General features: G+C 37.7%; 1 protein-coding gene across 1 annotated transcript in view; it reads left to right on the top strand.

Moving 5' to 3' along the window:
* The window catches only part of mapk1 (mitogen-activated protein kinase 1), a 40,496-nt gene that overhangs the window by 18,824 nt on the left and 7,216 nt on the right, over positions 1-14,456 (top strand). Inside the window, exons 2-5 of the mRNA XM_016507529.1 lie at positions 4,720-4,902; positions 9,530-9,719; positions 11,828-11,944; positions 12,226-12,340. Of these exons, the coding sequence (XP_016363015.1) occupies positions 4,720-4,902; positions 9,530-9,719; positions 11,828-11,944; positions 12,226-12,340 (605 nt within the window). The remainder of the gene's footprint in view (positions 1-4,719; positions 4,903-9,529; positions 9,720-11,827; positions 11,945-12,225; positions 12,341-14,456) is intronic.

The following is a 14,456-nucleotide window of genomic DNA, read 5'->3' as shown; positions in this document are numbered from 1 at the left end:
TTTTTTTTTAGCATTGCGACGTCATTCTTATGACAATCAAGTAAATTATTTTCATTACAAATGTAAAAGTAGCATGACAAAAATCTGTTGTACTGCCTGATGACCATGTTGCTGTGCAAGAGAATTGATGCAGAAGCGTAATGCAAGTTATCTTTCTCATTACTGTAACATGACTCTGTTATGAGGTATTTATGCATTTTAATATTTGCCTTTTAGTGCATGATGATTTTAATAAAATACAGTCAAAAATAACTTCTGGACCTGTTATGGTAAGGAGAAATTCAGGCGAAGAAATGTGCTAAATAGTCATGAAATTGTCATAATGTAAATTATTTTAATGGTCTACGTATTTAATTATTACATTTATTTTTATTGATGTTAATTATTTGTTCGGTTTGTATCCGTTCTCATTACTTTAATGCAAATAATCTCAATCTCATTACTCTTAAATAAAAAATAAAAAAATATTACATTTTAGGTGTGCTCCGATTGATCGGCTACCGATCACTATCGGCCGATAATCACGTTAGCACGACTGATCGGCAGTCTCCAAAAAGGCCGATCTAAAAAAAACGATCTCAAGCTGATGACGCTGCCGTGAGAGGTTTGGCACAACATGCAGCGGCACCATCTCAGTCTCTGTCCGGCGCGGGTGAAATAATTATAATGCTGAAAGTGAGGTACTCACCTTCATATTTCTTCATTAAATAACTTTTATAAAGTAATTTGAAAACCTTGTGTGAGACGTAATTTCACAAACAGCGTGAGTGAATCACCGCGCGTGCGCGCTCTCTCTCTCTCAAAATGCGCAAATGGCTTCAAATCACCACATCGCATCTATCTATAAGCGAGCTGCACACTGCACAATTGACACAGGAATTGTCACTTGCACAATCGAGGCAGTGTCACATCGTCACTAAAGTTTATAAATTGCATTACTTTTTAATTCTTGCCAGTGTTTAACCATTCAGCGCCCGCGCGCTCTCCTGATTCACACTCGCAGCGCGCACACATAATGCCAGGTTCACATTACTCCGTTTGCGGTGCGTATATGATACGTATTTTTTCCGCGCTCATGTTAACGGATTAATAAAGCGTGCACACTGCGCACGGTTGCGGTCCAGCAGTGCGTTCACCCTCAGAAGGTACATTGAAATAGAAGCATCTCTGTTTTCTTTAAGCATGAGAAGCCTGCTTGTGGATGCACAAATAGACATGTCAAACACATATAATGCTATATTGCATAACGTGTCTAAATGGGTATCTTACAAAACCAAAAACATGCCTGGGTTATGATTCACTTCACTATGATTTTTATTATTTGCGCATTTTATTTAAATAAAATATGAACCTATAAATAAAAATAAAAAAATGTTAATGAGAATTTGGAGTGAAGAAATTGTCCTAATTAATCATGATGCAAACATTTTTAATAGTCTAATGGTAAACTAAATTTTGTTTTTGGTTTTATTTTAATTTGTTTTGAACTTAAACATGTTCTTGACAGGATTCATGAGCTTTACCCAAATCATGGTCTTCATAAGTTTAAACGGCCGTGCTGAAGCCTTGTTTGAGTGGTTTCCTTTTGCCCTCTTATCCGATTGTTTCACATAGACCTTCAGCTACACTTTGCTGATGCCACACTGAGGGTTTACACACAAGCAACACTAAAGTAGGGAGTTTTTTTGGTGTTTTACATCTGTGCTTGTTACTGTGCTGATTTTCAGTCTTCAGGATGTTCACATGCAGCATTCATTCCCTTCAGTTTTCATGCAGCCCTAGCTTTATTTATAGACATCTTTATTATTTGGTACGCCATTGGAGCGTCTTTTTCCTCCCTCTTTTGCACTGAGGGTATCTGGCATTGTCAGAGCATTGTGTAAATTCACTACCAACGTTCAGCCTGTCTTCGCCCCCCTCCTTCACATTACCATGGCAACAGCCTGTTGCATAACTCCTAACCGCAAAGTCTCGCCTGTCCGTCTCCGTGGAAACCATGTCTCTCTCTCTCTCCTTTTCCTTTTTTCCCTGCTGTTTTGCTGTGTCCCTCCATCTCTGCTTCTCTCTCTCTCACCTCTCGCTTTCATGGTCTTTCTTCACCTCTGCGTAATTTTTAGAGTGTTTTGTGCAAGGTGCCAGCCAGATGCTTGATCCGTGATCTTTGAACTTGTCAAATTGCACAAATTGAAATTTGGCATCAACAAAAAAAACTTGTCATAAATTGTGACCTGCTTGATGACCGTGTTTCTGCTGCGCAAGAGAAAATGGTGCAGATGCTGCATTATTGGTGCACCTGACACAGATTTGGCATTAACAGTGTGTCAGCAGTGCAGAGAGTTCAGCTCATGGTTACGGTCAGATGAGATTGTATCTGTCAAGTTCTTTGCATTCACGAACCTCATGTGTGAAGAAGAGTGGCACAGATAAGCTTTAGAAACGTCTAAGCAAAAGGTTAGAAGTGATTTTAAAAAAAGTAAAGTGTTTTTTTAACTTTATTTTGTACGTGTGTGTGTGTATATGTATATGTGTAAACTAGTGCTGTCAATCTATTAAAAATTAACTTAATTAATCACGCTTATTGTATCTGTCAAGTTCTTTGCATTCACGAACCTCATGTGTGAAGAAGAGTGGCACAGATAAGCTTTAGAAACGTCTAAGCAAAAGGTTAGAAGTGATTTTAAAAAAAGTAAAGTGTTTTTTTAACTTTATTTTGTACGTGTGTGTGTGTATATATATATGTATATGTGTAAACTAGTGCTGTCAATCTATTAAAAATTAACTTAATCACGCTTAATCCCACCTAACATTAAAGTTTTTATATTGCAACACTTTCACATTCAATCTTTAAATTACTGTGGAAACAACATAAAGAGTATATTTTTAACATTTGTTTAATGGCATCTTTTTTTGTGACTGAAGGCGAGTATCACTAATACCAATACTACTGATGTCTCTATGAAATTGTTCTTTTTTTCCCTAATATGTAGCCTAACCATAAAGTTATCAAACACTAAATTCTAAATTAAACACAGATGAATCCTTTAAGCTACAAAAGTTATTGATTTCCTCTTGTTTTCTTTTGTTCTTTTGATTAACAGACATCACAGCAGCTGGTTATTAGGTTATTTGGCTGGTATTACTTTAAGAGCTACCACTGCTGAACGTAACGCAGATCTGACGTGCATGCTCGTAGTTTCATTCGCACTTTAATATACAGGCTACAGAGTGCACTGCCATATTTGCGCATACAATTAAAGAGCATGCACTATGAGCACAGTATAACGGCTGAAAGGACAGGAAAATTCGTTTTTACTGACATATGGCCTGACAACATCTCATCTGAGCGCAGTTCACTGTTGTTCTACTGAAGCTCCTCGTCACCTGTACGTCTCTGCGCTTGTTTGACTAGCGCTAGCGCTGAGGTGAAGTTGGAGTGCGTGTCTGAAAAGTCTGATGTGGTTTGTAATGAAATGTGTTTATGCGGTTTAAGGTAAAAAATACAACAGTATTTTCCACATACTGTACATTATTGTTTCTCCTCTATGCCCCGCCTTTCTGAAACGCATCGATTTTTACAAAGCTCATCGTTCTGAAAAGCGAGGTGTGCTCTGATTGGCCAGCTATCCAGTGCGTTGTGATTGGCCGAATACCTCAAGCGTGTGACAGAAATGTTACGCCCCTACCATACTGTGATGCCCTGTCAGGCCAGAGCGACGAGACAAAAACATTAAGCATTTGTTGCATACAGTGAGGACATAATTACTGATTATAATTACTTATACTGTCTTTTTACGCGTTGCGTTGCATCGCGCCGCGTAAACATAAAACCATGTCTGCATTTGTGATCGGAAAAATGACAAACAAGCACTACTCTACACTGCTCAAAACTCGCATTTGAATCATCAGTGGCATCAGTCCTTTAAATGAAAACGTACTTCCAGTCTGTGAGTCAGAACAGCCTGCATTGTAGTCTACTCTTCCAGGATCAGGAAACAGAGCTCCATAAAATGTGCTGCACACATCTGAATATTTGGGTTGAAGTGTTCTGGAACAGTGTTGTAAATACAACTTAACCACTGATTTCTAGTCGTGTCCTCTTTTGGAAGGCCAAACAAAGTAGTTTCGCTTTCACAGTGAAACACACGGCGGGCTAGAGTGAGCGGAGGCCAGAGGGCTTGAGAACGGCGTTGTATTTTTGACTATTGCTACAAATATACCCCAGCGACTTAAGACTGGTTTTGTGCTCCAGGGTCACATTTGGATATGCTTACAAAGGTGTATATTCCTATTCCCCTCATTCACGAGCATATATCTTGCTCTTCCCTTTGTTTTGACTTATACACTTATATACACTTGTAGTCCATTTTCACCAGTGCCTTTCAAAAGATACTCCTTGCAATCTCCTCTTGAATGTCAGTCTTTCCATATTATATATTTCTATGTGAAGTGTTTTAAAGCCGCTTTTCTAAAGGTCCACAGAAAAGTGCCCATAATTGAAAGGCCCATCTGCATTCACATTGTATTAAACTTCTTATATTGTGTACTTGATATCTTTGAGTCACTTGGTATACATTTGATATGGTTTGTGTGGTTTTCTTTTATATTTTGAATAATGAATAATAATGACAAAGCTACATGACAGTGTTTTGTAACCCAGAAAAAAAAGATGTTTGATCTGATGATGTTTTTTTTTTTTTTTTTTTTGCATCTCTGTTTCAGCTCGGCATATGATCGTGATAATAAAGTGCGTGTGGCGATAAAGAAAATCAGTCCGTTTGAGCACCAGACATACTGTCAGCGCACACTCCGTGAGATTAAAATCCTGCTCCGCTTCAAGCACGAGAACATCATCAGCATCAACGACATTATCCGCACTCCCACCATCGACCAGATGAAAGACGTGTATCCTTTTTATTTGTATTTTAGCCTGGAAATAAATGTAGGATTTTGAAACAAAGGAAAGACATATTTGTAATTCTGTACTATGTTTTAGGTACATTGGTGACATTGATCATGTCACCTAGACAGTCAGATGTTCTTCCATTGAAGTTAAAGATGTTTTTTTTTTCATGCTGGAGAACATGGTCAGGTTTTATGTTCATCAGTTTGTGTCCTGCCATCATTAACGCAAAAAGAGAGACAAACCGAATATTAAATTTTTAAATTCGAATTCATTCAATTTTTTCAGTTCAGCTTCCTAACTGTTCATGTTCAGGCTGAAAATGCGGCCTCTGGCACAAACAATGCTCTTTTCCAACTGTGTAGGCTGAGACAATGCAAAAATCTCTAGTAAAGAGTTAATTTTAGGATCAAAATCAATAGTCGGTAGGCGTGTGGATAGTGAGAGTAGTTTTGTATGATCTAATCGCTGTGTTGCTCTAATGTGTTTAGCGTCATGCCAGAGCTGCGGTTAAAGGGAGTAGAAACACAAGATCTTAAAAGGCCACAGTTTTTTTTTCTACCGAAATTAATACAGAACATAGCAAAAGGCTTGTAGTTTTTGTTGCTGGTATTTTTATTTATTTTTTTTCTCACAACCTAAGAAAACGAAGATTTAATACTTAGGATTGCTAATAGGCATGGCACTTGTGAACTATTTGATTATTAATTCTGATTCCACGAAACCATTCTAGTTCCATAGATATTCCATTTACAGTTTTGTGCTTTTGAGCAATAAATCATACTTAAAAAGGTAAACTTTTAGAATATACACTGTTGTTCAATATTTGGGGGTCATTAAAGTATTACAGTAAAAACAGTAATACTGTGAAATATTATAATTTAAAATCAGTGTGTGTGTGTGTATATATATATATATATATACAGTCAAGAGCGGACAGCAAAAAGAATCAGTCGGTACCAGACAGCGAAAAAGTACGGGACAACGCATCAGCTATAACGTTGTCAACTCCTCTGATATGCTGAATGTTCAAATTATACGGTTGCAAAAATAGAACCCACCGCATCAACCGCTGATTAGGACTCTGCAATGAATGCAAAAATGTCAGGGGGTTATGATCAGAGTATACCATCACCTCTGCACCTCCCCCGACATAAACATCAAAGTGTTGGAGCGCCCAAATCAAGGCTAAAGCTTCTTTTTCGATCACAGAATTTCTCTGATGTTTATTAAATTTTCGAGAAAAGAAGCATACAGGGCGCTCCAATCCACCCTCGTCTGTTTGCAACAAAACGGCGCCGGTTCCTGTCTGACTTGCATCGACCTGGACTTTAAAAGGTCGATCAAACCTGGGCGACATAAGGACTGGAGCTGTCCCTAACAACATTTTCACATTGTCAAAAGCCCTTTGACAATTAAGAGTCCAATCAAACTTTGTAGAGCCTTTTAACAAATCAGTCAACGGCGAAACAACTGTAGAAAAATTTGAACAAAAACTTCGATAATAACCAACGAGACCCAAAAAACGCATTAACTCTTTTTTTAGTAACTGGAGGAGGAAATCGTTCAATGGCCAACACCTTTGCTTGAAGAGGACGAACCACGCCCTGCCCCACCTCCTTACCCAGATACTTCACTGTAGCTTGGGCAAATTCACATTTCAACAGGTTCACTGTCAGGTGTGCTTCGGCTAAACGCTCAAACAATGCCCGCAACCGCCGAAGATGCTGCTCCCAAGTGTCGCCAAAAAGAATCACGTCATCCAAATAGACAGCACACCCCTCCAACCCAAAAACGATGTGATTCATCAACCTTTGAAAGGTTGCCGGCGCGTTCCGCAGCCCAAAACTCATAACGGAGTAGGAGTACAGCCCAGCATCACAGCACAGGAAACAAACACCTCAGGGAACTCTTGAACCAATTCATCAATTTGCTCTTTCAACGGAGCAAAATAAACTACCGGTGGAGGAAGAATATCCCGCCATACTCGCCCCCCTGCCAAATTATTTCACAGAATTACCGAAACACCCTTCACGGGTAAAGAGGGGCACACTCCAAGAGTTACCTCTCCTTCGACCAACTCCGATTTCAAATTAACTCTGTGCAAGGGAACTGATAAGGTCTGCAGCCTCACGACCAACGAATCCACTTTTATGGGTCAAAATAAACTCATCTGCCAACACGGCGGCTTTTGCGACAGTGGTAGGCTTATTTTAATTTATATAAGTTGCAACGTTGTCAGTGACGATGTTTCGAAATTGTTCCAACGGGACCAAATCTCGCAATTCCTCAAAAGTGCTTACATTAGAGGCGGCGCACCACCGATCAAAATGCGTAGTCAGTTCTCTTCCTACTTCTACATGAGTTTGACGTTCTCCTCTCCGCCAATTTCTGAAACGCTGACGATACGCCTCCGGAACTAATTCATACACTTTCAAAATGGTAGACTTAACTTTATCATAATCTTTTTGATCTTCTACTGCCAGCGCCATAAAGGCCTCTTGAGCTCTACCCGTAATAACACTTTGAAGCATCACTACCCGATCCGCAACAGGCCAATTCCGTTCCTCTGCTATACTCTCAAACAATGAGAAAAAAACATCTGGGTCGCGCTCATTAAACTTAGGAAGTAATTTTAAATTACTCACCACATCAAATGTACGCGATCTATTTTCATTCGATGGTGCACCATCAGGAATTAATTTACCTTCCCCAATTAACTTTAACCGTTGAACTTGCAACTCAAACTCTCTTGACAATTTTTCAGCTTCCAACTGTTGAGTATTTTTAAGTTGCCATAATTCAATCTCACGTCTTTTAAGTACTTCATCCATTTTTATCTTTTCCAACTCAACCTCATGTTCTTTAACTACTTTAGCCATCTCCCTATCATGCATTTGTTGCATTTCCAAAATTTCTTTCTTTTGGTCAAATGATAAACCTGAAAAAATGTCTACTGATTCCTTTAACTCCAATGGAGTGCCCTTTCCGACCGACAGAATTTTCTTTTCACCCAACTTCTTTCAAAATCGCTTTCAAATCATTCTTTTTTTACCCGTTTGTCTAATTCTCCAATCCCATAATATTCTATAAGCTCCCACAATTGGGCTTTGGACAACAAATTCAATAAAGTCTCCGACGGAGTTTTAATAAAGTCTTCAACAGATGCCATCCTTACCAATATGACACCAACTCAAAAACCCCAAATCACATAAATTCATATGCAATAATTATCACAACGGTCAATACAGATGAGAATTCATTCATAAATCCCCTTCCTAACTACTCCCCGTTCCCCCACTATTCTACCTAAATCTAAACTATAATCTTCATGCAACTCCCAAGAGTCGAGCGCCTTTAAACACTAAAATACCGCTGGTAGTGAATCGGACAAATCAGTCCAATTCACAAACCACGGCAGTGTACTCAACCCAGGAGTCTGCACAAAAATAACAAACCAAAATAACAAACCCTAAATATTACTAACCCCAAAAAGAGGAATGAATAGAACCTCATCTTGTAATCTACCGATCACAAACTCAACTTACCCATGAAGAAACGTGAATAAATTGCGCCTGCCTCCCACAAAATCCCGATTTTCTTTACCCTAAGCACTATAATCAAAACAAAACGAATAACGTAACTAACACAATATTTTCAACCTCTACGGACGAGCCCCCATTTGTTACAGCCGGCTCTTAGGCTGCAACAAAGAGGAGTCCAGACGCAACAATACTTAACAAAACATTTATTTTAACACAACAAAATATAACATAAATGTAGCATAAACGAAGGAACGAGCCAGCGTCGGCTGGGACACACAGCACAACACAGACCGTCGAGCTCCACGCAGGAGACGATCTCCCAAACCAACCGCCCCGCACCAACACGCCAGGCACTCTTAAACTCTGCGTCCAACAAGTGTCAGGTGTGCAAGCCACACCCCCTCCAAGCGACACCTAAAACACACACCCCACAAGTGCATGCACAGCCCAAACTGGGATGTCACAGCATATAAAAGCAAGCCTTTGAATAAATTCATCCTCATTACCAGGACATTCATAAGGTATATAAACATTTAAAATAATAAAAACATTATTGTCGATGGCTACTTTTATTCCTATACACCAATCAACATTCAATCTAATCACTGTGATTACAGGATCATATTTCATATGCCACATAATGGCCACTCCACCAGATATTCTACCATGCACAAACCCCAAACTCAAGTCTGTTGTGGACTCTCCCACCCCGTGAAAGACACTATTGACAGAGTTAAGTTTGTCCAGATCTTGTTTCGGAAGGAAAGTTTCCTGTACACATAAAATGTCTGTGTTCTCAAACAGTTTGTCAACAACGAGCCGTCGAGCCTTATCCGTCGCAGTTTGACCCAAACGCAAACCACGGGTATTATATGACACGACTCTCATTATATGTAAGATTATAAGTATCTTAACAGTCAGTTTTGATCAATTTAATGCATCCCCTTGCTGAATAAAAGTATGGCTGCCCACTCTAAGTGTTTGAAGGTAGCATGAACTTCAACAAGCTTTTGTCAGTTCTTACATGATTTCTGTTTTCTTAACCCCATGCTTTGTGTTTGACCTTGACGTTGGCGAACTATAGCTACATTGTACAGGATCTGATGGAGACGGACTTGTACAAGCTGTTGAAGACGCAGCACTTGAGCAATGACCACATCTGTTACTTCCTGTACCAGATCTTGCGCGGCCTGAAGTACATCCACTCGGCAAACGTTCTCCACAGAGACCTGAAGCCATCTAACCTGTTGCTCAACACTACTTGCGACCTCAAGGTGAAGTACACTGCGTCATGTCATTTTAAACCCATTTAAGGTGAAGTGTGTCATTTCTGTGCCACCAAATGGAATTGAAAAACAATGTTTTCGGAATGCTGCACCTGTCGGCTTTACAACAAAGCACATAACTTCAATTTTAATTTCTAATGTAATTTCTGTGAGTTTTACAAATATGTGACCCTGGACCACAAAACCAGTCATAAGTAGCATGGGTAAATTTGTAGCAATAGCCAAAAATACATTGTATGGGTCAAAATTATTGATGTATCTCGGCCAAATATTGTCCTATCCTAACAAACCATACATCAATGGAAAGCTTATTTATTCAGCTTACATGTGTTGTATAAATCTCAATTTCGAAAAATTGACCCTTATGACTGGTATTGTGGTCTATGGTCACATATTTTATATGCTTAATTACTGTAACGTGAGTATTTGTAATTCATTACTTCACACCTCTGCATATATATATAAACTTATTCCATTTTACAAAACAGCTTGTCCAGCTAGTCATCCAAATGGAGTGCAGAGAATAAGAGTGCAATAATTTTAAATAAATAGTTTTTGTCATTTTTATTAGTTTTTGTTGTTTTTTAAAAGTCTGTATAGTTAATTTTTTTTTTTAATTTTAACAATTTTTTTTTATTAGTCGGTTATTCTAATGCACATAAACATACAGATACAGTCTCAGCTATACAATGGAAAACAATAAGAAGCATACAATCAGGTAGAAAAGTTAATACAGTCGGGCTAGAGGCTAAATATGCACCATAGAATAGAAGATCAAGAGAGGTTGTTAATGTAGCACCAGAGAGGTGTCCATATCTGCCAAAAATCATTAGACTTTTGATGTATATCAAAGGTGAGTTTCTCAAGTGGAAGTAACGTAGATATTTGAGACAACCACATTTTAAAAGAGGGTACTTGAGGAGATGACCACAGTAACAATATACATTTCTTTGCCAGATAAACCAAAATTAGAAACAGTTGTTTGGTTTGGAAGTCAAACACAGTCTCCACTCCACTGTATAACACATACAATTCCAGAGAAAAACAAAATTTCAACTTGAAAAGACTTTGTAAAAAATTATGTACTTTAGTCCAAAAAGAAAAGATTCTGTCACAATACCAGAAGCAGTGAAGGAATGTTCCTTTTGCGTTTTTTGCAATTAAAACAAAGATCAGAGGAGTTTCTGTAAATCTTTTTTAAACGTAAATGTGTAAGGTAAACTCTGTTAATGAATTTATAATTGAGTTCGTGAATCCCCAATGAAGTACATTTAGAGAACAAATTGTTACATATGACGGACCAATCCGTATTATCAATTCCGTGACCTAAATCTTTTTCCCACACGCTCTTCAAACTTTCTAAAGAGGACGTACATGAATTAACCAGAGCATTATATATTTTAGATATTAACCCCTTAGAAAAACTGTTTATTACAATTTGTTCTATGGCAGTTAATTTGTTTTTAATCTCTTTATTTCAGTTTTCTTAAAAACAACACGCACACAATGCCACAACATAGTTACTATAAGAAAAATAACCTGTATAGTTAATTTTTATAGAATTTTTATTTTAGTACATCAACTTAAACTAAATGAAAATGCGAAATAATGTCTTGGAAACTAGCTGAATTTTTAAAAATGTTTTATTTTAGTTAACATTTATTTCAAGTAACAGAAATTTTTTTTTTGGTTTTAGTTTAACTATAATAATATAAAAACAAAGTTTAACTGATGTACATAGTTTTAAATTAAATTAAAATGAAATATGTATTTGTGTAAGCATTTTTGTATAAGTATTTATGTATTTGATGAAGTATTTCTTAAAATGTGTATTTTTTACTTTAAATTACTTATAATTTAGTTTATACATTTATATTTTTTTTCTTCCAATTGTTTTTAATTTTTCAAATTGTTTTGAAACTTTTCTGCTGTTGCAGACATAGTCCTTGTATTTTTATAACCATCACCTTTTAACTCCATTGCCACCATACCATGTTTTATTAAAGCAAAGTTATGGCAGACTCATCTTGGACATTGCTGGATACTCACAAATCTCTGTAACTTCTGTTTTATCCCCCCCTCCCACCCCCCCACAGATCTGTGATTTTGGGCTTGCCCGGGTGGCCGATCCAGACCATGACCACACCGGCTTCCTGACGGAGTATGTAGCCACGCGTTGGTACCGCGCACCAGAGATTATGCTCAATTCTAAGGTGAGGAAGCAGTCTTGATCTTTCAAAGTTTGTTGGCCTGATCACTCAAACACAGATTAAGTCTAATCCTGGAGTTATTCCATTATTGTCTCAAGTGTGTGTTTGGTTGCTCTATGCAACCTTTATTTTTAACTTTTAAGACAACCATGGTATTACTATGATACGCACCACCCAGAAAATTCCAGTACCAAAAAAATGCATGATAAAAACATTTTTTGCTTAAAAGTTAATAGCTATATCAATGAACAATCTCTTCATGTATGTGCCTCTCTATCTCTCAGGGTTACACTAAGTCCATTGATATATGGTCGGTCGGTTGTATTCTGGCTGAGATGCTTTCGAATAGACCCATCTTCCCTGGGAAACACTATCTGGACCAGCTTAACCACATCTTAGGTAAACAACCCTGTGGACTTTATATATTTCCCTGCCTGCAGCCTTTGACGTCACAGGTTACAGCCACTAGTGAAGGGTTTATGTTCTTGTGGTGCCAACAGCCAGACATCCTTGTCATGATGTCATTTCCTGTAAGTATAGTGTGATTAGTCATTTGACATTTACAGCTCAGGTGAAAATGCTCAGTGGTTTGTATAAGGAAAGACTGTAGATTTCAGGACACATACTGAGAGATGAATTTAGATGATTGAGATGAACAGGAATACTAACAGATTACAGTGTTTGGTATAGCTTGTAGTTGCACAAAAAACAACAACATCGTTTGAGCCCAGTAATACCAACAGAAGATCATGCTAACTGTTTTCAAGGCCACAGAGCAGCTCAGTTCATGTAACCACTGCTCCATACGCACTTCATGCATCGCTGCATTTCACCAGATTTGTAATGTGAAGCTCTTCTTCTAAAGAAACATAAGATTTTTTGTCCAGTTTTCATAAAGCTGTGCATCTCTAATGAAAAACATGCTTACTCAGTCAGCTGAATAATTGATGTACATTGAACGCTCTTCAAAAGCTCCACATAGGCCATCCATCTCTGGACTGAAACACGATACATTGTGGTCAGTTTTGCATAGTAAGACTGAGATAAGCATTTGATGGTTATCTCCAAAAAGTCTTATTCATCATTTCCCTTGCAAGCCGAAGCACATCAGATTTCGTCGCTTCCCTTCTCTTTATTTTTCCTTTCTCCGTCTGTTGCATCAGTTTAAAAACTCAGTGTTCCCTGTCAGAGATACTGTTGATTTTGGCCCTGCAATGAGCTGATAACGTTGTCCAAGCTGCTGCGTGTTTGAAGGTGTGTGTTTTCCCACCAAACCCAAAGCGATGGCTCCTAAAGAGACAAATCTCTGTAGTAACACTTTCTTCCATAAGCATGCGTGTCTTTGAACCCGTCTGGCCTGTGCGAGCAGATGTTTCCCTGTTGATAACTCTACTTATTTCCTCATTTAGATTGCGTCTGCACATCATTAGCCTGGTGCCCTGGGTTATTGTTGTACCATCTCTCTCATTCTCTGAACAAGCACTTATTCAATTCAGTGTCTACAGAGCCAAAAAAGTGCCATTTTCTAGTTAGGTTATTAAATGTGCCAAATTCTACAACTGTAGTAATTGTTGTTTTGTAAGTTTAAATTAAATAGGCTGTTTTTCCTACTCTATTCAGTAGCTGTGATAAATGCCATTGTGAAGTAATGAAAACATGAGTGGAAAAGTATGGTAATAAAACAGAAAAAGTTGTGAAGTTTGGCACACAGGTAGAGGAGAGTCTCAACATTATCCACAACAAATATTTCCATAAAAATATTAAGCCTCACAACTGTTGTAAACGTTGATCATGAGAAATGTTTTCTGAGCAGCAAATCAGCATATTAGAATGATTTCTGAAGGATCATGTGACACTGAAGACTGGAGTAATGATGCTGAAAATCTAGCTTTGCATCACAGGAATATATTGCATTTTAAAATATATTCATATATTGGGTAACACTTTAGTATAGGGACCAATTCTCTCCTATTATTAACATATTGTCTGTATATTAATGCTTATATTTTGCATGGCCATATTCTACATCCCTAATCCTACCCAATTCCTAAACAACTACCTTATACTACCTATTAATAAGCAGCAAATTAGGAGCTTACTGAGGCAAAAGTCGTAGTTAATGGTTTGTTAATAGCGAGAATTTAACCTTAAAGGGGTCATATGATGCAATTTAAATTTTTCCTTTCTCTTTGGACTGTTACAAGCTCTTGGTGCATAAAGAAGATCTGTAAAGTTGCAAACACTAAAGTATCAAATCCAAAGAGATACCAAATACACAAAATAATGTTCTTTTTAGCAGCATCATATGACCCCTTTAAAATAAAGTGTGACCATACATTGTAATAAATCGTGTTTTGATCAAATAAATGCAAATACAGTGAGCATATGTGACTTCTTTATATATCATTCTACTATATATGTGACCCTGGAGCACAAAACCAGTCTTAAGTCGCTGGGTTATATTTGTAGCAATAGCCAAAAATACATTGTATGGGTCAAAATTATTGATTTTTCT

Source organism: Sinocyclocheilus anshuiensis, unplaced genomic scaffold (genome assembly GCF_001515605.1).
Source record: "Sinocyclocheilus anshuiensis isolate Anshui unplaced genomic scaffold, SAMN03320099.WGS_v1.1 scaffold117, whole genome shotgun sequence".
Taxonomy (NCBI): domain Eukaryota; kingdom Metazoa; phylum Chordata; class Actinopteri; order Cypriniformes; family Cyprinidae; genus Sinocyclocheilus; species Sinocyclocheilus anshuiensis.
The sequence above is the reverse complement of the archived record's forward strand: the minus strand, read 5'-3'. Positions and strand labels throughout refer to the sequence as shown.